General features: G+C 44.2%; 1 protein-coding gene across 2 annotated transcripts in view; it reads right to left on the bottom strand.

Annotated features, from left to right (window-relative positions):
* The window catches only part of LOC106605322 (DNA nucleotidylexotransferase), a 145,389-nt gene that overhangs the window by 49,938 nt on the left and 70,003 nt on the right, over positions 1-25,448 (bottom strand). The window contains exons 8-10 of one of the 2 annotated variants that reach the window (XM_014200816.3): positions 21,927-22,029; positions 7,989-8,243; positions 7,230-7,313 (exon numbers count right to left, since the gene is read on the bottom strand). In XM_014200816.3, coding sequence (XP_014056291.1) covers positions 7,230-7,313; positions 7,989-8,243; positions 21,927-22,029 — 442 coding nt within the window. The remainder of the gene's footprint in view (positions 1-7,229; positions 7,314-7,988; positions 8,244-21,926; positions 22,030-25,448) is intronic. The other variant, XM_014200825.3, reaches the window with a different exon arrangement.

The following is a 25,448-nucleotide window of genomic DNA, read 5'->3' as shown; positions in this document are numbered from 1 at the left end:
CAGCAAGAAAATAACCCCAAGCACACATCAAAATCCATAGAAATGGTTAATTGACCACAAAAGATTATAAAAACATTAACGCTCCAAATCTCAAACGACCACTCATGATGCATAAAGGCACTCCACCCTCCATTGTCCTCTCACCTGTCTGTCTGTCACACCTCAGAGGTGTACATGTGACCCTCTGAGGGCACTGTGGCACGAGTCGCAAAATTAAACCCAGAGCCTTTCCTCCCCATCCTCTCCTGCCTTTCCTCTCCTTTCTGTGAAGGGCCTCTTTCCAGACAGTTTTCATCCTGTCTGCAAACAGTGCTTTTCAGCACCAGCTGGGGAGCATAAAAAAATTACGCTCCCCAAAGCCCAGTGCAATTGCTCCGGGTTTTGTCTACCCATCCGCTTCTCTGAGAATGGAGGGAGAGATGGATGGAGGGATAGAGGGAGAAAGGAGGGAGGGGGAGGAAGATGAGTTGTGAACACTCCACATGCTACGACTGAAATCGGACAGGCAGTTCAACTCACTGTTGACTAGTGTTTCTGGAGGAAAGATGTGATACTGAATGTTACGACTGTAACAGATGTGACCTCAACAGAGAGGTCACATCTGGCTTGTGATGCTGAGAATTTCCTCTAAATGTGTGACGTATTGAGGGATAAGTGAAAAACGAGGTCACATTGGGGAATTTAGGTCATGAAACACTTTCTTTTCACAGTGTGCGAAGTTCATTAAATGTTTAAATTGTCAATTCTAACACGAGCTTTGCATATTTGCAAGGCAAAATGCAGTGATGCGTTTCAGACATACCTCTAACCTTGCATGAGGTACCCCAGGTTTTGAACTCAGAAACAGCCCTGCTTCACTCTTGAAAACAATAAGTGTTTAATAGGATATACAGGATATCAGGATATACAGTAGCCTAAATAAGAGGAAATGTATCTGTCAATCAATTTACATTACATTTAGGTGAGAGAATATTAATTTCCTCCCTGTATGACCGCACAAACATACACACACACATACTCACACCAATACAAACACTCAAAAGACACTCACACACAATATATAATCACACTGTATGTACGTACATGACATATGCAGCACACATTCATACTTACACACTAGCACATACAGTAGTGAATTACATTTGCATACACATTTGTATCAGACAAATACTCACATACCTTTCTTGACACATATGCACTCTCTCACACACACATACTCCCACATGTAAGGAATTTTAAGGGTACACCATGCAGTAGAGGGCTTTGTATAGAAGGTGTTGGACAGGTCACAGAGCCCTCCTGATTGGGGAGGAAGTCAGTTTGTCTGGGGCTGATGAAATCCTCCACCTGTCCTCATTCATCAAGCCCACAAAACATAATAATTATCCCACACCTTCAGCCTCACAGCAGAGGACAGACACTCAACCCAACTCCCTGCTCCAATAGAACACAGGCCCTCACGTCACACCTCACTCAAAGGCTAATGTATGCTTTAAATACAGCTGCAGTAGTACTATATTGATCTAAGGCCTTGGGACTCTCTGCTGTTGTAATATGGACAACATACAGAATGACTGTAGCACTCCAACGATGTGACGTTTGTATAGTAAGTCCAACTGTCCGCCAGGTATTGCTATTGTATTATGACAAGCTGTCTCTGGAAGCTGTTGCATTGCTTTCTCAAGGCTATTCCCCTGGGCTTGTCCTTCCTTAATTGGGATAATTAGTGTGAGTTTAGCCATATTGTCTCTAAGCTATTCCATATTACAGTGAGACAGAGCACGTCGTCATGTGCATCCATCCAGGAAGAGCTCTTTAAAGCAAATGACAAGATGGAAGTCCTCTAAATGACCGTGTTTGGTCTTCAATGGTTAGGTGGCGACGAGTAACCCCCTCTCTCTCTGAAACCCCCTCCCTCCCAATCAGCCCATTCCCATATCTCTCCAGTTTGTCCTGACATCAGTCAGACGCAGAGCATCGACTCTCTGGGGGAAAAAGATTGGTCAATTATGACGGCTGCAAAGATAAAAGTGCCATTATCTGAGTGGTGGCGGCCATACGCTCATCCAATTAATGAGGACCAGACAGAGAGGGACCACTCCTCCCTGCCTAGAGCGAACAGAAGAACAGAAGGAATAGTCAACGATCTGTGGAGAAGGAGGCAGCCCGGCGACTTAGAAAGTGAATTGATCTTCATTACCGTAATTATGGCTGTAATGTCGAGCTGACAGCTGAAAAATGGGCCACACTGTTGAATGATATTGTCAGATCGTACCCTTTTAAGCGATCTGCTGACCTTGAAACTAGCAGTGAAACTGCAGTCTGTGCCAAAGTGTGTGTGTGTGTGTGTGTGTGTGTGTGTGTGTGTGTGGTGTGTGTGTGTGTGTGTGTGTGTGTGTGTGTGTGTGTGTGTGTGTGTGTGTGTGTGTGTGTGTGTGTGTGTGCGCAGATAACGTCAACATCTCAATTAATCAGAAAGTTTCCGACCACTTTCCTCATCAAACTCGAAAACTCAACCATACACTTGTCACAACGTGGCCCTTTTGGGGTGTATATCGTGGATCCCCACATCTCTCACTCTCTTTCTCAGGTTTTACAGCGGTCATAAATTCCGGCTAGAAACTCTCTCTCTTCGCTGCCATGGAGTATGGAGGGAGAGAGCCTATGGAGAACAAAGACATTCTTCTTCCCAAAACTCCTAATCTCCAAAACTGGAGAATTAAACTATATTTATATTTTTGAGAATGTGGGAATGGTCCGTGGACACTGAAGGGACAGTCATGTCGAGTGTGTTTCATTTGGTGATCTCATGAAGGACAGGAAACACACAAAACTATATCTCTTAAAGTGTACATTTCCCAGCTGTCAGGTTTACTTCTGAATGTTGTGTAAGATGGATGAATAAGTATAAGAATACTTTTGAAAAGATAACAATGTGATTTAGTCTTCTAAATGAGAATTGCTTGTTTTATGGTGACTTATACACAGTCAGTAGCCATGCCCAGGTGGGCACAAACATGAAGAGATGGCCCCTTTTCTACCGAAGTATAAAAGCCCCTGTGACGCAATTCATGCCAGACCACGCAACCACGGTGTAAGCTAAGGTTGCAAATGGTTGAATGGTTGAAGACCAGAAAATATAAAGCGGTAGCTACATGTTGAAATGGTTGGCACTACAACTCTACCAAAGGACAAGACCATACAGCGTGGAGCACTGGCTACACGGCTAGAAATGGTTAAAATCTGAGACTATCGATTCACTACAGAAGTAAGAAATCCAACTACCAGTATGCAGCCGGAAATGTACAAAGTCTAGGACAAGAATACTGACAACCGCCAAAACATTTATTCTATGCAACAACCATGGGTACACCCGACGTATCCATTACGAACACAACAAGAGATTTTTTTGTCGATTGACCCTCCAGCAGACGAACCGGCGACCACAGAGAGAGACAACAAGACAACACTTGTAAATATGTCAATTGCAATTTATTTTCGAATGAGCAGTCATTCATGTAAAGTATTAGCAATTTCTATGAGTGTAGTTATCAGCTATGAGTTTCCCGCTCTTGAGCGGTCCACACCCCCTTTCCTTTGTCTACCAAGCCGTCATATCGGTTTCGTCTGCTAGGGACTTTTTCCTTTGTATCATGTAATACCCCATGTATGACCTAATTGTGTGTTTTCATGTATTTCTGTGACTTGATTAGTTAGTTAGTAAATAAACAAATAAGTAAACCAATTTGTATATCGCTGATTCATAATTTATGCTAGGGTTCGTGCAGATATCCAAGGGTTTGCGATGTTCAGTAATGCGAACTGATGAGGTACAATTCATTAATAAGCAACTGTTTTGATAAGATATGAAAATATCTAAAGAGTCGATTCAGGACATAGAGACTCTATAAACATTTTCCCGTGGTGCCCCGACTTCCTAGTTAATTAAAGTTTACATGATTAGTTTAATCACGTAATAATAATTACACAGAGAGAATTGATTTGATTAAATAACAGTCTTCACATTTAATGATAGTCACAGACACAACACACTCATCTGACCTGACCCCAGATCTAATTTTGAGTGTAAGTGTATGTGATCCAATCACCCTGTCACCGCCAGCACCCAGATCGCTGCACAGCCTGTGTGCTTACCTCTGCCCTTGTGTTTGAATAAACAATCTCTGAGATGGCCGCATCTGTATAATATGTGTCATAAAGCTGCCACCCTGCTCTCTCTATGTCCTGACCCCCATTCCCAAGGAAGGGGGTAATGGGGACGTTGTGGTGACAGTGTGTCCCCCTGTCGGTCAGTCGGGTGACATGCCCGGTGCCCTTGTCCTGCTTCACTCACTCCTCAAGATGCCTGTCCCCATGCTCCCCCAGCCCTGTGCATGTAAATGAGCCAAGATGCATTGCTGCAGGATGCCATGCTCTTAGCAAGGCTAAGTGTATGCGTAACCTCAGCACTGACTGTCATCTGGGACTGTAATAAACATATTTATGTTTTTCATGTGACACATTCTCTTACAGTGTGTCATATTTGTTCAGAGGGATTTTAGTATAAGCTTGAAATTAAGTGATCAAAAAAAGAAGCGCTCTTATTTAAAACGTGTCTACCCCCAACTTCACGCCATAGTCTTTAGCATGTAGTGCAATAGTAACATAGTGATAGTAGTAAACCTTCGTGATAAAAACAAATGAATTACATCATGTATCTAAACAAAGAAGAATGTGTCATGAATTAAAACCTCTTAGATGTTAAGTCCCCTATACAGTATTTGGGACTTTGAGCAGTTCTGGACCAGTTCCGACTGATAATTCTGTTTACGATGCGCTCTGTAAATGGTGCAACATCAATTGCCTTACAATCTCTAAAAGCACTGGTTGTTCCAATTCATATATGCTATCGCAAGCTCAGCTATCAGTTTCACGGACACAGGAAATTGGCTATTTGCATAAGGAGCGACAAGTCATATTTTCTGGCCTATCCAGACAAAATAACGATTTCCTGTGCCTGTGAAACTCACAGCTGCGCTTGCAATAGTGCAGATTGCATATAGCGGATGCAACAATAGTGACGTTCTCAGATGGATTTATAGCTATCAACAGGATTTAAAAAAAATAATAATTTCATACAATTTAATCAAGAGCATTTTCTCTTGGTCACAGACAGACGAAATCACTTTGTGCTTGAAGCTGAAGTTGTAACGCACCCAGTGTGGCTCAGCCTAAAGACCACGTAGAACACGTGTCAAACTCATTCCACGGTTGACCGAGTGTCTGCGGGTTTTCACTCCTCCCTTGTAATTGATTGATGAGTTAAGGTCACTAATTAGTAAAGAACTCCCCTCACCTGGTTGTCTAGGTCTTAATTGAAAGGAAAAAACTAAAACCCTCAGACACTAGGCCCTCCATGGAATTAGTTTAACACCACTGTTGTGACGAGACCGCACACATATTAATGGTGTCTCAGCACGTCTCAGAGGACATTTGGGAAAAAAAGTCTCTTCCGTCAGTAATATGAAATGGTACCAATATTGTGTCACTAAGTATGATCATATTTACAGATATAAGAAAGGTGACATGTTATAGTAAGATGTTTATAATTTGATTGTTACTAAACATTTCAGTCATTAGAAGCCCTTTTGCACCACTTTTGTTGAACAGGAAAGAAATCATATATTATTTTTCATATTTTCGTATTTTCATAATACATCTACTGCGCTTGTGTCTTCAAAGGTGAGTACATGTCCACAATCTATAAAAAAAAATTAAAAGAGTTCCAGCCTTTTCTAGAACTATGCAGCATTACCAGTTATTGTTATTACTTTTGGATATGTCTATTTATGCAGAAATGTACATTTTGCCCTATCATTCAAGAGGTATTAAACTGAGTGTAATTAGCTCTTGCTGTGTGGGCAAGTGAGGGTTAATGTCATTGGAATTCTAATGAGATGTAAATTTATATAATAGCCTTTTATCATATCAGTTTCTCAATCAATCTGTTGGCTGAAACTGAGATGCAAATGTAATTCATTTGGAAATGTGTAAATTAACCTTGCGCTTCCCAGTACAATTAACTTCACCTTAACGAGCCTCTACCTCATATATTGAAACCAATAGATGGATTTGATTCACTTATAACTTAATGCTGATGTGTTATTATTTCTTCTCATTTTAGAGTATGTATTTTAGAAGGTGTGTGTGTGTGTGTGTGTGTGTGTGTGTGTGTGTGTGTGTGTGTGTGTGTGTGTGTGTGTGTGTGTGTGTGTGTGTGTGTGTGGACGTGTTTAACTATACTTGTGAGGACCAGAAGTCCTCGCAAGAATAGTAAACAAATAACAATTTGACCAACTTGGGGAATTTTGTTAGTCCCCATAAGGTCAAATGCTATTTCTATGGGGTTTAGGGTTAAGGTTAGAAAATTAGGTTCAGGGTTAGGACCTAGGGTTAGTTTTAGGGTTAGGAGCTAGGGTTCTGTTTAGGGTTAAGGTTATGTTTTGAGGTTAAGGTTAGGGTTACGGTTAGGTTTAGCGGTTAGGGAAAATAAGATTTTGATTGGGACTGAATTGTGTGTCCCCACAACGTTAGTTATGCAAGACTGTGCGTGTGTGTCTGTGTATGTACATGCATGTGTGTGTATGTGCGTTCATGTGTGTTGCTTACATGCGTGTATGCATCTGCCGGTGTGTGTGTGCGTGCATGCCTGTGTGCGTGCATGGGTGTGTGTTTGTCTGTTTGTGTGTGCATGCCTTCGTATGCATGTGCGCATGTGTGTGTGGGGTGCATCATGCCCCTTCACAGCAAGCAGAACTGTAATTAAAAATGTTGCCCTCACGTCAGTATCTAGTTTCTGCTCACTCAGAGGAGAATCATATTGTTATAAAATTACTCAAGATAATGTGTCTGTGTATTCCCAGCACAGGCATTCTAACACCCAAGCCTAATCCCTCCAATAACGTTTGAGGACAAGGGCTTTGCTGTAATTCACCACCCAGATTCATAAACACACACTCTGGAGGCTAGGCTTTGGAGTGAGAAAGAGAGAGCCAACACGACAACTAAAACATTTGTACTAGTTCAGCACAATACTGTAGGTGACAAAAAAAATTGCCTCAGTGGTAAAGATATATTGAGCATCACCACCATTGGGACAAGACCGGTCTAAAACCAATGGTTGAGCCTTGTATTTATCAATTGCACTGTAATGAGAGAACACACAGTACCTTAGTTTTGTCATAGAGGGCATGGTTGTCAAGAAGCATCTGCCTCTCCTTCTGGGCAAATGCCCTCAGATCTCTCCCAAACTGCTGTGGAAGAAAATAATTGATAATCATATCTCTTGTTATCCATTTATCCCCCTTTCCTGCCACCCTCCTGCCACCTTACAACCCTTGTTGTATTCCCCAACAGTAACCCTGCAGAAGAAAAAAATATGCATAGACCAGCATAGGTTGGTGACCAGCCCATGTTATGTTTTCGCTGGTGACCAGCCTTCTATGTAAATTCGCAGGTGACCAGCCTTCGTTGCCTTTTCCCTGGTGACCATTTTTGCTGGTGGTCAGACCAGCTTGGCCAACTAGACCATGCTGGTCAGCTAGCAGAACCAGCTAGGCCATGCTGATCAGACCAGTGTCCAAAACACAGCGAAGGCCAGCATGGACCAGCATAGACCAGCTTGAAATGTATGCTGGTCTATGCTGTTTTTATCAGCAGGGAATACATCTGCCATATCATATGTGTTCCAATAGTAACTTTCTTGTTCGTGTTTAGCTATTAATTTCTCATTATCAATGTTTTATTTTTGGTTATTGACTGCTCTGTCAAGCACTATCATCATGTGAATTGGATCATTTGTTTTTTGCAAATTAAATGTTTCCTAACTCAGCTGTCTTTAAATCAAAATGTATTAACAATTTTAGTCAATGTATCTTTGTGTGTCTTGGCATCCACATTTATTTCACAATCATTTGATCCAAGCTTACCCTGGAGCCGGTCCAGCCCAGGAGGGCAAAGGCGTAGCGGTCAACAGGTGGGGCCACCAGGTCCACCCGTACGGCCCTCCAGCCCCTGCTGTCCCCTGGGTCCCTCTGCTGCCCTCTCTCCCCCTCCACCTGGCCCTGCTCCAGCCTCAGGATCAGGAAGCACTTCTGGAAGTGGTCCATGTCCTCAAACCTGCAACTAGGCAGCTTGCTCACATCAAAGGTGGAGCCCTGGTACTCACAGTACAGCAGAATGCCCTTGTGAGAAGAGAATATTAATCAGCGTGGACATAGTCACTGTCACCACTAATAAAATAGATATTGACATTATAAATATAATATAGATATTGACTTTGTAATGGAATTGGTTTATGCTGCTACCGTACTTCAGTGCCTGATGTATGTAATTATGAAAATGTAGTTGCGTATTTGCACATGCTGTCATCTAGAGCCTGCAATGGGTTTGTAGGATTTCTATACACACTCGCAGTAGAAGCATATAAAAACAGTGTGTCTGCCACTTAGTGTAATATGCCAATTGTGAGATTGCAACTAAATTACAACCTTCAAGACTCCGAACATAGTGGGGCCATTCGGACCCAATGGCACACAATTCCACTCCATGGAAAATCACTCCCAAGTAAGACATTCCTTTTTAGCAGAGAGAGAGAGAGAGAGAAAGAGAGAGAAAGAAAGTAGACGGTTTGGGAGAGATATAGAGAATCAGTGAGGATACGGCTGGATAAGACAAATGGAAAGAGGGAGAGGAGTAGATGAGTAGATGACTTGGAGTATAGATAGTGGAGAGTAGGCAGTAGCAGGAAGAAGAAGAGGATTGATTTCCTCTGGGCTTTGGCCCGGCTGATTATGCAGCTCCCCCAGTCCAGGAGCGCTAAGGTGATTAACATTACAAATTGTCAATTTAATTCCAGCACCCACAGTAATTGTTGGGATACTGTGTTCCTCTTACTGACCATTAATCTGCCAGGCTCTCCTCAAAGAGCAATAATTGCAGGAGGAAGTGCAGCTGTAACTGCTCCTCCTATCCAACCAAGACACTGAGGTCAATCAAGAGACATTAAACCCTACTGAGCCAGTACTGCCTGGTCTTGTTTGACCGTGTTTCTCCGCTTCATTAGAAGAGACAGCGTTTCCCAGAGGGCATCGGGAGTGGAGGTGATGATTGAGTCATTAACTGATGACATCGGAAAGACTGAGTGAGTGACATGTGGGGACTGCACTCAGAGATGTTGTCCTCATCCCTCTTCCCCTGCCCCTCGTTCCTTACACCTCAGCTCCTCTAATTAGCTTCAGGCGCCGATCGGCTTGTCCTCAGAACTGAGAGAGAAACCCCTGATGTCACCCCTGTTGAACCACAGAAACCCTCTCTATCTGCAATTACTGTTCCCACAAGGATACGAACAGATTAGAAAGCCTCCAACTCCCTCACATACTGGATACATCATCATTCATTCTACATACATTCTCATTACCTACATTTCAACATACTGTAGATTATGAAGCCAAAGAAACTGAAATTACTTAAATACTTAATAAAAACAATCTTCCATCAAAATGTATAGCCTTAAGCGTGAATCATAGTCCTGAGACGCTGAGAGACGATAGTCCGATGTCCCATTGTGACATAGCTAAGCGTCTCTGAGACCATAATCTGCAGCCAGAATGTGCACCTCCCCACATAAACCATCACTAACTTTTACAGGTGCACAATCGAGGGCATCTTGTCGGGCTGTATTACCGCCTGGTACGGCAACTGCACAAATCACAACCGCAGGGCTCTCCAGAGGGTGGTGCGGTCTGCACAACGTATCACCGGGGGCAAACTACCTGCCTCCAGGACACTTACAACACCCGATGTCACAGGAAGGCAAAAAAGATCATCAAGGACAATAACCACCCGAGCCACTGCCTGTTCACCCCACTTCCATCCGGAAGGCGAGGTCAGTACAGGTGCATCAAAGCTGGGACAGAGAGATTGAAAAACAGCTTCTTTTTCAGATTGTTAAACAGCCATCACTAGCACAGAGAGACGCAGGGCCTCTACCTTCCATGCAGCATCAGCTGTGAGGCCTGCCAGGCGATGATTGACACCAGTTCCACAATATCCCTTGTCCGGCCTGGTGTTCTTTCAGACACAGTGGGCCCTTCCCCTCTGGGTTGGACCCCTACCTTGGTATATCTTCACACTGTGACAGGGGATCTCGCGGAAATGAAGCACCGGCGGTCCTTATCGGTGAGAGTCAGCAATGTCTTGATGGAGCACAAGTTCTGGTTGGGCGATATCCAAGATGACTGCATCCTAGGGTTGGATTCACTCAGTCAAGTGCCTAGATGTTGGAATGCGGAGCCTCCAGATGAAAGACTCCATGATGGGACTTCGGAGCAGTGGAAGAAGACACCGGCAGCCGCAGCTGACACGTCAGGAATTGGTGACAGACAGCCCCACAAAGATCCTTCCCCCAGATGAGAAGGAGCAACTAAAGACCCCCAAAGAGGTGATTGTGCCCCAGCAGGTCACCAGTGGCACAGTGGACACACCTTCGGAAGCTACCCGGCAAGCTGTGCTGGAACAAGGGTAGAGGTGTTAGGAAGGGCTGGAGCCTGAGCAGCGGGATGTGTTGGAAGCACTGTTTGCAGAGTTTGTGGATGTCTTTGCAGTATGAGATGAAGACTGCCAGAGAACCAGTCTGGTCCAGCACTCCATCGCTTGCCACTGGCTAAGAGATAAATAGCAGAGCTGAAGATCCGGTAGACGGCAGAGACAGGGTTCATCAAGCTATCCAACAGCCCTTGGGAGGCCCACCGTAGTCCTTGTCAAGAAGAAGGACTGCTCATAGTGCTTCTGTACAGACTACAGGCAGCTGAACTATGTGACCAGGAAGATTTCCTATCCCCTCCCGCGCATAAATAATGCATTGGACTACATCACAGGGTCACGATGGTTCAGTTCCCTCGACCTCCGCAGCGGTTATTGGCAAGTGGAGCTGGTGGCAGTTCACTGTGATACGCTTCGGGCTCTGCAAAGCTCAGCCAACTTTTGAGTGTCTTATGGAGCAAGTGTTGGACACAATCCTCCGCAACAAGTGTGTGGTCTACCTGGAAGACTTCCTTGTGCATGCAACATAATCTGTGTGAGGTTCTGCTTGCCATCCGGTAGGCAGGACTCAAGTTCCTTCACAAGAAGTGTCACCTATAGCAGTGGGAGGTCAAGTTCCTAGGCCATTTCGTTGGGGCAGACAGAGTCACAACTGATCCAGCCAAGGTGGTTGCGGTTCAGCACTGGGTGACCTTCAAGGACCTCTCTGAGTTGAGAAGCTTCGTTGGCCTAACTTCTTACTACCGGAGGTTCATCAAGGACTTAGCAACAGTAGCCAGCCCTCTACACGCCTTATAAACAAGGACCAGCGGTTTGACTGGGATGATGACTGCACGGCAGCATTCGTTGAACTGCATCAGTCCCTATTCAAGGCTCCTGTCCTGGCATACCCCAACCCCCAGCACCCATTCATTGTGGACACAGATGCCAGCAATGTGGGCATTGGGGGCGTTCTTTCACAGGAGGGGCCGGATGGGGAATGGGTGGCGGCCTTCTACAGTCGGTGCCTCAACCTTGCCGAGCGCAACTACTGTGTCACCCGGCGATAGTTGTTGGTTGTGGTCGATGCACTCCATCATTTCCGACTCTACTTCTATTGGACCCAGTTCCCCCTCCTCATGCCTCACTTATCTGGCTTCTCAACTTCCAAGAATCAGAGGGCCAGGTGGCTCGCTGGTTAGAAGAGTTACAGGAGGGAAAAAGATCTGGGTATTGATCTTGATGAGGGCCTATGGAGTGACCTATGCAGGGATGGTGTTACATCCACATTGAACTCCAGATACAGACTGATCCAGTTTAATTTCCTCCATCAGCTCTATATCACCCCATCTAGACTGCACAAGTTCAACCCTGATATCTCCTCCCTATGTTTTAGATGTGGCTCAGATGGGGGGAACATTCCTCTATTCCACTTGGCAGTGTTCAAAACTACACGGTTTCTGGCAGGGGGTGTGCGATACCATATCCTCAATCCACGGGGTTGCATTCCCTTTAGACCCAGAGGTCTGTCTACTGGGTAACTATACTAACACCAATCTTAGGCATAGCCATACTATAAAGCTAACAGAAATATTGCTAGCGATTGCCAAGAAATGTATTGCCTTGAAATGGAAATCGGATTCCTCCCACTGGAGAAAATCACTTACTGCTTGAGGAATAAGTTAAAGACATTTTACAGAATTTGGCAACCTTTTATTGACTATATGGAGAATCTCCTCTAACATCACATTGATTGAATCTCTATATAATTATTATATAATGTTTCACACGTAATGTATAATATGTAGCTTACGGCAGGTGACCATATGATTCAATGTCTCATTATTATTATTTTTTATTTTACTCTTTACTATGACTTATGTATCATGTATGTTTTTATGTATTATATATGTCCGTATATATCATTTGTATTTTTTTATTACGCTCGTCTGTTACCGTCACTTTGTACTTTGTTGTCTAACATATTTTCACTTTTGTTTTGAATGTTCTTAATTGGAAAATGCAAAAATAAAATATATTTTAAAAAAAAGAAGAGTTACAGGAGCAAGATGCAACTACCAGATGCAACACACACGCTGATGCGTTGTCTCACCAGCCACTGGCTTCCGTGTGAAGAGGATGACTGCAAGCACTGCCCATGCTTGGAACAAAAGGAGGGTCTCCTGCCCACATGGGTGACAATTCAGATGGGAGACAGGAGCTCAACACGCTTGGAGAGCTGGAATAACCAGGACCTGAAGAGGGAGTAGGAAGGTGACCGGGTGTTGGCAACTATTCGAGGTTGGTTGGAAACCAGTCAGTGGCCTGCCTTGAACAGTGTCTCACCCCTGTGCCCTGAAGCCAAGGCCTACTACTCCCAGTGGGACAACCTTGCCATTCACAATGGGGTGATGTTTCGAAAATGAAGGGAACCAACACAAAACTTGGTGGTGTGGTAGCGGCTGGTGCCTTGTTCCATGTGTGCCCATGCCTTCAGGGCTGTCCATGGGTCGGTGGGGGCAGAATACTTCTGGTACACAAAGACCATCCAACGACTCTGAAGGAAACTCTGGGCTGGGTGCCGCCAAGACACATAACAGTATGTGCATGCCTGTGACGCCTGCACTGCCCAAAGGACCAACCAGACGCTCCCATGCTCCATTGCAGTAATATCATGTGGGGGCCCCTGTGGACATCCTGTGTCCTTTCCCCATGACAGAGGCAGGCAATCGATACCTACCTGTGGCCATGGACTATTTTACCAAGTGGCCAGAGAACTACGCACTCCAATGGACTTGTCCTTGTTCCTGGAGCCTCAGGCTTGGAGTACCTCCACCACCGTCATCAGCACCTGGACACGGCCCACGACTTTGCATGGCATCGCTTGACGGAAGCAGGGGTAAAGCAGAAGTGGGCATACAACACCTGCTGCCAAGGTCAGCATTTACAGCCTGGCCAAAAAGTGTGGGTGTACAGTCCCCGGCACAAGCTTGGTCTGATCCCAAAACAAATTAGTCACTGGGAAGGCCCATGCAGGGATCTGGAATGACTTTCTGACATGGTGTACTGCATCCAGCTTCAGACTCATGGATGAGTTGTGGTCCTCCATCAAGATCGGCTGGCACCTTACCAACCTCATGCACCACGTAAAGTGGAAAGAGAGGACAAGGAGGTGGTTACTCCTCCTCACAGCCCTGGATCATTGGACAACACAGCGGTTTCCTCACCTGAGGGGCAAGGTCAGAATGGGACTCCGCCGCAGTCACGAGGGAGCCACTGTCGCAGGCTCCCATCTCGAGGTCAGGATGGCACCCCTCAATGACAACCACGAATCTGCCGCTGAAGACCCCCATCCAGGTTTCAGCATTTTGTTTTGGATTTCGGGGTTGTAGGGGACAATTGACCCATTAGAGGATCTGGAGGTGTGGCTTGTTGGAGGCGTGGCCTTTGGTTAACTCTGTTGTGACAACTGTGGGTGAAAGTGTCATGCCAGTTCATGTATTATGTTGTACTCTTTTAATAAAGGTTAAGCTTGTACACTGCCAGTTTTACAGTCTTAATGAGACTGACATAAGTACACATGATACCAGTCTACTAGAGTTCCATTGTTAAGACAGTCACCATTTTGTTACAGTTTGAAAGTCAATACTCTAGAACACTGCTGTGCGTATGTGTACACATTTTGGACTATGATAAACCCTTTAGGCAATCTCCTATCACAAGTCATTGATTAAGAAAATGTGCATATTTTAAAAGGCTTTAATTTAGGTCACTTATTTAAATACTGCTGGATATTTCTGTACATTTATTTTCTAACCTTGAATCACTAAGAATGCCTTGAGCGAAAGGATTAATGAGTTAGCGACAGTTTTACAGACCATATATGTCTAAACATGGGTGCCCTTCCTTTGATGAAGCCTATGGCCCCACGCACACAACCCCACCATGAAAAAGCAACGTCTTAAAGTTTGTCTAGGATGGCTGTTTAGTGCAACACCACACTGTAATGTTCTTCAACGCAGCAGGTAATGTCAGAGAGCATCCCATCGTAAGCTTATTTCACCAGAACTGTTTACAGAGGGAATTACTGAGGCAGACATATTGCAGGGAGTTAATCTTTGAAGTTTTGCCTTTAAGACAAGAAAACAACACAACACAAATGCAAGTGATGGGATTCTGCGGCTTGCCAAATTGATCAAAAATTCTTATTTGATTATTTTATTTTGTTTCGTTCTTTTCAAGTGTGTGACAAACGGCTGACAAGCAGGCTGCCACCATGGCAGTCTGCCCCAGAGAACAAGCAGGCTGCCACCGTGGCCACTTGCCCCAGAGGACAAAGAGAGCGGTGGTCACAGCGGCGGTCACAGCGGTGGCAGGGACACGGGCCGCTGTGATTTAATGTCAAATTTTCTCTGAATCAGAGCACAAACCCTCCCTTCATGTCCCAGATTAGTGTGTGTTAGCAGGCTATGTTTGAACTGTGTTTTCCTTTGATTCAAAGCTTTGCCGGAACAGTCCGGTCTGATTACTGAAATTAAAGTGGAGCATTTTGAAACGTCTGTCTGTGTGTTTGTGTGTACTGTGTAGACGTGTTTAACTATACTTGTGGGGACCAGAAGTCCAGTAATAGTAAACAAAAACATATTTGACCAACTGGGGACATTTTGTTAGTCCCACAAGGTCATATGCTATTTCTAAGGAGGTTAAGGTTAGGGTTTTAGGGTTAGAATTAGATTTAGATTTAGGGTTAGGTTTAGGGTTAAGGTCAGGTTTTTGGGTTCAGGTTAAGGTTAGGGGTTAGGGAAAATAGGATGGTGTCCCCACAAGGTCAGTTATTCAAGACTGTGTGTGTGTGTGTGTGTGTGTGTGTGTGTGTGTGTGTGTGTGTGTGTGTGTGTGTGTGTGTGTGTGTGTGTGTGTGTGTGTGTGTGTGTGTGTGTGTGTTCATCCAATGTCAGTGAAAGTACAAAAATCAGCTGTAGTTTTCTTTTAGACAACGCAACCTACAAAGCAAATGGAGACATTTGTGATAACTGCAGGCAACAGAGATATGGAGTGTCTTGCTGTTTTTATTACGGCGTGTTTTGCAGTCAAACTGGGCAAAAGTGAAACCGAAACGTACATTTAGGCAAAATTCCGACTGGTTAGGGTAAAGGTTCGGGATAGGGTTAAAACAGAAAAATACAATTACAAAACAAATGCCTAGCACTGGTATTGAACCTGCAATGCTCGAAGCCGTAGCATTTGGTTTAAGGCCATTCTCAACCCCATCCCCAATGCCCTAGCTCGTCCCGAGCCTGTTAGATGGTAATAGGCAATCGCATTGCCCTTAGTGGCGTCGACAGATAGGGCAGCCATGCTTCTAGCTCCTAAGCAACAGTATTTCGTTTTTTATGCTATTTCTTACATTAGTAGCCCAGAATTCTTTGGGTGTTATTACATACAACCAGAAATCACTTTTGAATATCACAGTGGCGGTAACTCAACAGCATTACGACCAGGAATACGACTTTCCCAAATTGGATCCTTTGTTTGTACCCCCCAAGGCAATTGAACTGATTCCAGAGGCTGATCCAAAATACCGCCGGCGGAGAAGAGGTATTCGGAGTGGACTCCTAGTCCGACTCAGGAGGCGCGCACACCACCCACAACTTCCTAGTATATTATTCGCTAATGTTCAGTCACTGGATAATAAAGTTGACGAGTTCAAGGCTAGGATCTCCTTCCAGAGAGACATCAGGGATTGTAACATACTCTGTTTCACGGAAACATGGCTCTCTCGGGATATACTGTCTGAGTCCATACAGCGAACTGGGTTCTCAGTTCATCACACAGATTGTCAAGCCCTGACCTGAGAGAGCCGTTTATCTCTGTTTGGTTAGGTCAGGGTGTGACATGGGGTGGGCATTCTATGTGTTGTATGTCTATGTTTTTTTTTTCTTTGATTGGCCGAGTATGGTTTCCAATCAGAGGCAGCTGTCATTCGTTGTCTCTGATTGGGAATCATACTTAGGCAGCCCTTTTTCCCACAGTCAGTTGTGGGATCTTGTCTTGGTGTTGCATGTGTTTACATGCCCAGCTTTTCGTTCGTTGTATTGTTTATTGTTTTTGCTGGTTCATATTGAAAATAAATTATGATGAACCCAACTCACGCTGCGCCTTGGTCTCCTCCTAACGACGAACATCACACAGACAGGAATATAAATCTGTTTCATGATTAACTACTCATGGTGTGATTGTGATAAGATACAGAAACTCAAGTCCTTTTGTTCACCCGACCTAGAATACCTTAGAATCAAATGCAGACCGCAGTACCTCCCAAGAGAATTATCTTCGGTTAGTCACAGCTGTGTATATTCCCCGTCAAGCCTTTACCACGATGTCCCTCAAATAACTACACTGGACCCTATGAAAACTGGAAACCACATATCCTGAGGCCGCATTTACTGTAGCCGGGGATTTTAACAAAGCTAACCTGAGGAAAACGCTACCAAAGTTCTACCAACACATTGACTGTAGCACTCACTCTGAGAAAACATTGGACCACTGCTACTCAACTTTTCAAAATGCCTACAAGGCCCTTCACCACCCTCCCTTCGACAAATCTGATCACGACTCCATTTTGCTTCTCCCTTCCTATAGGCTGAAACTCAAACTGGAAGTACCCATGCTACAGGCTATTCAATGCTGGTCTGACCAATCGGAATCCATGCTTCAAGATTGTTTTGATCACATGGACTGGGATATGTTCTGTGTAGCCACTGAAAATAATATCGACGAATACACGGATACGGTGACTTACTTTATCAGACATTGTATAGAAGATGTTGTACCCACTGTGACTATTAAAACCTACCCAAACCAGAAATCGTGGATAGATGACAGCATTTGTGCAAAACTGAAAGCATGAACCACCACATTTAACCATGGCAAGGTGACTGGGAACATGGCCGAATACAAACAGTGTAGTTATTCCCTCAAACAGGCAAAACGTCAGTACAGAGACAAAGTGGAGTCGCAATTCAATGGCTCAGACACAAGACATATATGGCAGGGTCTACAGACAATCATGGACTACAAAGGAAAAACCAGCCACATCGCGGACACCGACATCATGCTTCCGGATAAGCTAAACACCCTTTTCGCCCGCTTTAAGGATAACACAGTGCCACCGACGCGGCCAGCTACCAAGGACTGTGGGCTCTCATTCTCCATGGCCAACGTGAGTAACACATTTAAGCGTGTGAACCCTCGCAAGGCTGTTAGCCTAGATGACATCCCAAGCCGCGTCCTCAGAGCATACGCAGACCAGCTGGCTGGAATGTTTACGTACATATTACATTTCTTCCTCTTCCAGTTTGCTGTCCCCACATGCTTCAAGATGTCCACCATTGTTGCAGTACCCAAGAAAGCAAAGGTAACTGAACTAAATGACTATCGCCCCATAGCACATGCTTCTGTCATCATGAAGTGCTTTGAGAGACTAGTCAAGGATCATATCACCTCTACCTTACCTGACACCCTAGACCCACTTCAATTTGCTTACTGCTCCAATAGATCCACAGACGATGCACTGTCCATCGTACAAGAGGAATACCTATGTAAAAATGCTGTTCATTGTCTATAGCTCAGCATTCAACAGCTCCACTCTCCAAGCTCATCATTAAGATAGGGGCCCTGGGTCTGAACCCCGCCCTGTGCAACTTGGTCCTGGACTTCCTGACGAGCTTCCCCCAGGTGGTGAAGGTAGGAAACAGCACCTCCACTTCGCTGATCCTAAATACAGGGGCCCCACAAGGGTGTTTGCTCAACCCCTCTGCTGTACTCCCTGTTCACCAATGACTGCATGGGCACGCACGCCTCCAACTCAATCATCAAGTTTTGACGAACATATCAAGACTGTTTCAAGGACAGGTTTTTTCCATGTACATAACATTGCAAAAATCTGAAACTTTCTGAACAAAAATAATGCAGAAAAATGTATCCATGCTTTTGTCACTTCTAGGTTAGACTACTGCAATGCTCCACTTTCCGGCTACCCAGATAAAGCACTAAATAAACTTCAGTTCATGCTAAACATGGCTGCTAGAATCTTGACTAGAACCCCAAAAAATGTATCATATTACTCCAGTGCTAGCCTCTCTTCACTGGCTTCCTGTTAAGGCAAGGGCTGATTTCAAGGTTTTACTGCTAACCTACAAGGCATTACATGGGCTTCCTCCTACATATCTTTCCTCATAGCCTGGTTCCTCTCTAGGTTTCTTCTTAGGTTCTGGCCTTTCTAGGGAGTTTTTCCTAGCCACTGTGCTTCTACACCTGCATTGCTTGCTGTTTGCGGTTTTAGGCTGGGTTTCTGTACAGCACTTTGACATATCAGCTGATGTAAGAAGGGCTTTATAAATACATTTGATTTTATTCAGGAAACAGCAGAGAGAGCACCCCCTATCCACATTGACGGGACCGCAGTGGAAGGTGGGTAGCTTCAAGTTCCTCTGTAAAATATTATATATTCTTAATTCCATTTCGTTACTTTAGATTTGTGTGTATTGTGTGTATTGTTGTGAAATTGTTATATATTACTTGTTAGATATTAATGCACTGTTGGAGCTAGAAACACAAGCATTTCGCTACACCCACAATAACATCTGCTAAACATGTGTATGTGTGCAATACATTTGATTTGATCATTGGAACTTGTCATGGAAATAAAATGCCATAACTTCACCATTTTAAATATGGCGGGACTGTGCATAATCCTCAGGAGGTTGGGGTGCTTTTAGTGTGTTTTGAGTATGACTTGATAAAACCAAATAATTGTCCTTGACTTTTAAATAACCCCAGTATTGCTGTCTCTCAAAAATGTCTCTATACACATGTCCTAACTGCACAGTCTACAGTTTATGGGACTCAAACCTCATAACATATGTAATTCATGTGCCCTCTGGCTACTATTGTTGCTTTGAAAGTACTACGGCCAACATATCCATAATCATATAATATCATTACATCAGTACTTGATCTACATAGTGCACTACAATGGAAATTAATCTACCACCACCACCTGGACAGTTAGAGCAGATGATTGGTGAATGGTGGATGAGGCATCGCCCTCTCACATTCTCCGTTGCTATTACCAGGGCAAATAGCTGCATCTCATCTGTCTACCATCGAAATGTCTGGCTGACCTTTGCTTGTGCCCCCCCAAGTTATGCTTTCATATCCATCAGAAGAAATGCTGAAGCCCATTTTCACAAGGACATTTCCAGATAGATAGATTTTTACCCCCCCCCCCCCCCCCCCCAGGGCTTAAGGGGAAAAAACAGCCATGATATTCAGCCTAGGCGAAGAGTTGAAGACATGTGGCCCCCAGGTGACCAGTTCGAAGATGACAAGGTTACACGACTTAGAGTCAACCTCTGCTACCTCCACTTTATCACGTTCTCCTGTGCTCCCTTTCCTATGGACTTGTCATATTCCTTCCCCATGCTATCTGGGGAAGTTCCTTTCTTCCCACCCCCCCTCTTCTCACCCAAGGGTGGGAGGAAACAGCAATAACCAGAGTGTGTGTGTGTGTGTGTGTGTGTGTGTGTGTGTGTGTGTGTGTGTGTGTGTGTGTGTGTGCGCGCGCGTGTTAGCATAGGAGGTTTTATCAGAAGAATGGCCCATTAAAGCTAGTTAAGGCTGGGGGTGGAAGGAAAGGGGAAGGATTTTAAAAGCCAGGCAGCGATGACAAAAACAAGCCTGCAGCTACAGTAGACACCACAGCCCTGCTCTTCATCAAACACTGTTCTCTTTTCAGCCCCTCCAACATGAAATCCATCAGCTGTCTCAGAGGAGAGGAGCATGGTGGTACCAAAGAACACGTCCCCCCATACCCCATACTCCCTCGTTCTCTCTCTGACTCTCTCACTCAAAGCCAGGTTAACTGTATAAACCACATTTAAATAATAATTTCCTGGGCCGAGGCCCTCGATATTGGTGTGACCATCTTATTATTACCTCCTTATGTGCCAACTCATATGCACTTGGCTTTGTAATCATCCTCTCCTCCAATCACTTTATCCCTCTCCACACTGTAGGGCACTAACCCAATTCCCCTCAGCCCTCTCCTCTTTTTCTCTGTTCATACTACTCTCTCAACTCTACAAACATTTCTTTATTTTTTTCTCTACTGCATTCTGAGAACATTCTTTCTCAATTTTTTTCTCTGTTTTGTTTCAACGCATTTCTTTCTGAGGTGTGAAAATATAGTGGTGTGGGGTGAGTAAGTCGGGAGGGTTAGTGTAACGTCTGCTTCCAACTCACAGCCTCAAACCCGTAGATCCCCTGAACGCTGCTCACTTTCCAGCCCACTTTCCAGCTCACACTCTCAAACACCTAGATCCCCTGAACGCAGCTCACTCTCCAGATCCCAATCACCTGAATTCTAATTACCTGTTCACATACCTGTATGTCATTATCACACACTATTTAGTTCAGTTCTTTGCACCCCATCCCTGTGAGGTATTGTTTGTTTTGTGACACACGGCTTTCGGGGGGGGTGTGTTTAACGTGATTTACTCCTCCCGTGTATGATACTTTTTGCCTGTCTCACTAACGACGCCTTAAGCGTATTCCCTGCCTGTATTTTAGCCTATCGGATTTCCTGATATCTACCTATTGCCTGATCTACCGGACAATGTTACTAGCCTTTTCCCTGCCTGTACTGTTGCCCTTTTGGACCCCCTGTGTATGATCTTGTGCCTGCCCCTGGACCCAGCTACCTGCCTCCTCCTGTGGTCCTTTACAGTAAACACCTGCTGCGCCCTGCGCTTGAAACCAGTTCTCTGTCTCCCCTCGTGTTCATTACAGTTAGGCACATCATACTCAGTCTTTGCGGTAGTGTATGTGCACTAGGACAGATGTGAGAGGAATCACAAGTTCCATGCCTTGAGGAGACAAACTAGTTGTTCTTTGTCAGCACTGACTAAGCTGCTAATCAAGGGTTTAACTCTCTTTTCAACTTTTTGTTGAAAGAATGCAATTAAGTAGAATTTACCTTTTATAATAAAACAAACCTTCACCAAAACAGCACACTCCAATCTTTACTGAAGTGATACTCCACTTGATGTTGCCACAATCCAAACATCACTTAGTGCTGTGCTTTTCTACTATTAATCTTGGTAAAGGGTAACTAACCACCCTGGAACCTTCTGAGGGGACTGATATGTGTTTTACTGTATATCCTGTATAACTGCTATTACATTTACGTCATTTAGCAGACGCTCTTATCCAGAGCGACTTATCCTGTTCAATCACAGTCATTGAGCTTTGTCTACTGTATATGCAATAATACATTCATTTACCTGGTCCCTCAGTCTGTCAATCACATGAAGCAGTAGCCCCTCTTCTTTCCCCATCTCAGGCATAGTCAAGAGGAAGTCCACATCATGCCCATACTCTTTCCCCCTGGGGACAGAAAGTGATTTAAGACTATTGTCACCAGTCAACGCAAGCAATAAATAATTCTATGAGAATATCTTTAGTCACACTGGATAACTGTTACACAGTAAGATGGCAGCCTGGCCATTAGGAGAAAGGAGTATATTAATGGATTTTACTTTTTCTGTTATTCAAACAAGCAATTTGTCCTGCGTCATTAAGTTCAAAAGCCCATTTTTGTTGTCTCAGCTGTCAGCAGAGCCTTCCCTTTTATGAGAATCATAATTTTCTACTTGGATTACTGTAGTAAAGAACACTCGTACTGAGCATGGCTGCACACACAATATATAGTCTGTCAATGTCAGCGGAAATGTGAGCAGTGAACAAGATAGACAGAAATAAGTGAATAGAACAAATAAAAAATGCTTCTCTGACATGTACTCAAGCTTTGAGACATATCAACCACAGATGTGCCGTGGCCCTTGAATGTCAGATGAGTGGAGTGAAATGTACTGATTCCTATTAGGACAACCTCAAAAAACTGTTTCTAGACCTAAAGGCCTAAAGACCTTATTTAACCTACCTATCAAATAAGAGATCTGGAGGTCTCCATTTTTCTGCTACAAATCTAATTGGAACCAGCTGCCCTGAGAGGATGATCCAAAGAGTGTATTAAATCATGGAAACCCACCCGCTCTACTAGTCTCTGGCTTAGATGGTATCAACAGTGAGTTGAACAAAGAGTACACTGATACAAAGAACCTAAGCATTGCCTGTGACTGTTGGAGTTGGCCCTCAAAGGCTTATAGCGAAGTTATGCCTGATTGTCATCCTGTAGGTAGTTTATAGAGGAGCAGCATGCCCCCTCAGAACCTGGGCCTAGGCGGCTCTAGATAACCCTGCTGGTGTCATCCCAGGGCACTGAGGCAAACCACAAGTTTCTTTCAGTTCCTGATCGCCCCTCTTTGATCAACAAGCACCCACAATCATACAGTCATAAGCGCCTATCTTACGGTTAACAACACATCAAAACAACACCAAATTGTCCTGTGTCTTAAAGCGCCGTTTGATCTCGTCCACCACCGCCATCGCCGCCATCTGAATGATGGGAGTAACAGAGCAGCAGGGCGTCAAAGAAAGAAAAAGGAGAGGACAAACAGACTGTCTGAGGGAGAAGTCTGCAGCAAAAGGTCATTGTGTCTAATTCAGTGGGCAAGGAATGAGACAACAGCTGCTTAGAGCTCAACAAGGCATGCTAATGTCTCTAGCTCAGTTGTAGCACAGCAGGGAGGTCTACCTCGCAGACATAGACAGTACCTGGCTCACATGTTTAGTCTGACTTAAGATAAGGTCACAGCTTTATTGTGATAGATTCAGGGCATTTTACGCTTTCAAAGTACTATGGCCAGTCTGATGCACAATTACACAATCACGGACAATCTGTTGCTCAAGCCGATTGAAAAGCACTTCCATCTAACCACTAAGCAACATTTTGATTTAAAAGTAAGTCATCATGTGCCAAATTGTAAAGTTGGAGTAATTTGAAGTGAATTACCAAGGACTGAGACCTATCATTCTGAGGTCCACATTCGGATTCAATGAGAGACAGAAGCTGTGAGGTGAGAGAGCTAGTAAAGATTAGTAAACTTTTTGGAAACACACACATCTAATAAATGGACACTACTTTCATGCAAATATGCCACAACACACTTCTGCCTAATACCAAGGCAGTGTGGTTAAGTAAATCTCTGAGCTAGTCTCTGCTGTGCTAGCAAAATGTACTTGATTGCACCACGTAAGTGTGTGTCATGAATAGCAAAACTGGAGGCCGGGGGAAAATCATCAGCATAAATTCAGTTTGCCTCCAATCAAATCTCAAACACCAAGGATTTATCGAAGTGTGTGCTCCAGAAGCAAATTTCAGTCTGGTCTCATAGACTAGTCTTAACATAGTACATGCAGGGACTGGGAGACTGGTCAGGATCGAGGCAAAGATGAATGGAGCAAAGTATAGCGAGATCCCTGATGAATACCTCCTCCAGAGCGCTCAGGACCTCAGACTGGGGCGAAGGTTCACCTTCCAACAGGACAATTACCCTAAGCACACAGACAAGACAACGCAGGAGTAGTTTCGGGACAAGTCTCTGAATGTCCTTGAGTGGCCCAGCCAGAGCCTGGACTTGAACCCGATCGAACATCTCTGGAGAGACCTGAAAATAATAGCTACGTTCCCCATCCAACCTGACAGAGCTTGAGAGGATCTGCAGAGAAGAATGGGAGAAACTCCCCAAATACAGGTGTGCCAAGCTTGTAGAGTCATACCAAGTGATGATTTTAGCATGTAAATCTTTGTGGGTCAAAAACAAAAAAGTGGAATGCATGCCAGCAAAGCCACTACACAACACAACACTAAACAATACATTAATTGCACTATAACGGTGACAAACGGTGCCCACAAACTGTTAGGGCCCCCATAAAGCTGTCCCTACAGCAGAATCCCAACAGCAGTCCCAACATCTTACCACTGCTACACCTGGCTATCAGGAGGAGCCTTGTCTGGCAGCGAAGCAGTTAATTCAGCCTCATTTTACTGCCTTTTATAAAAACATAGCTGATATGGCTGACTTGCTTAAACAAATGTGGTTTCTACTGACAATTGAGATGGCAAATTATGGCATGAGGGGACGACAAGCGAACAAGAGGCAATCAGTAATTTCGATTAACCCTCCTGCTGTGTTCCGGTCGAATTGGACCGATTTACAAGTTCTCTCTCTGAAAAATGTAGTTCATTTAATATGATTGTCATAAGGTTCCGGGCATCTGAACACACAAAATACATTTTGATGATTTTCATTAAATTTTGGGTGTTTTATTTAACTTTTGTACACCTGTGGTGTTCCCGGTCAAAAATGACCAGTCATTAGAAATGAATGGGTGAGATTACAATTAATGTATACAATTTAGTTCAGGCACATGCCCATTCATCAGATGGACAGGCTTCCTCTCCCAGACTCCCACATGCATGTGTGTTTAAGCACGCACACACACACACCTCACTCCCCTTCTTGGCTTCCATGGCAACCCCCACGGGAACCTTTCCCCAAAATAATCTTTCCCCCAAGTGAACCAAACCTGTTGGCATTCTCACAAACAATCGCAACATTGTTTCAATACTATATAGAACTTTTCTCGCAGCTCTGGTATATAAAGCTTTTTTGAGGCCTTGCTCACAATTCATTCTGTGGTAGCACAATGACCAAACAATATACTGTATGTGAGGCTCTTGATCATATCTTTGATCATGACACTAGTGAGGAGGAGAGAATCTTTATTAAAATTTGACACAAAGCTGTCAGAGGGGCCAAAATGTATCTCTCTCTACAGTATCCAGAGAACTGACTATTGAATGTGTAATAGAATAATATTATAGTATCCATGTCTGGTAT

The sequence above is a fragment of the Salmo salar genome, chromosome 01 (genome assembly GCF_965601325.2).
Source record: "Salmo salar chromosome 01, fSalSal1, whole genome shotgun sequence".
In the NCBI taxonomy this organism is placed as follows: domain Eukaryota; kingdom Metazoa; phylum Chordata; class Actinopteri; order Salmoniformes; family Salmonidae; genus Salmo; species Salmo salar.
Note: the sequence above shows the minus strand (reverse complement) of the source record. Positions and strands in the feature narration are given on the sequence as shown.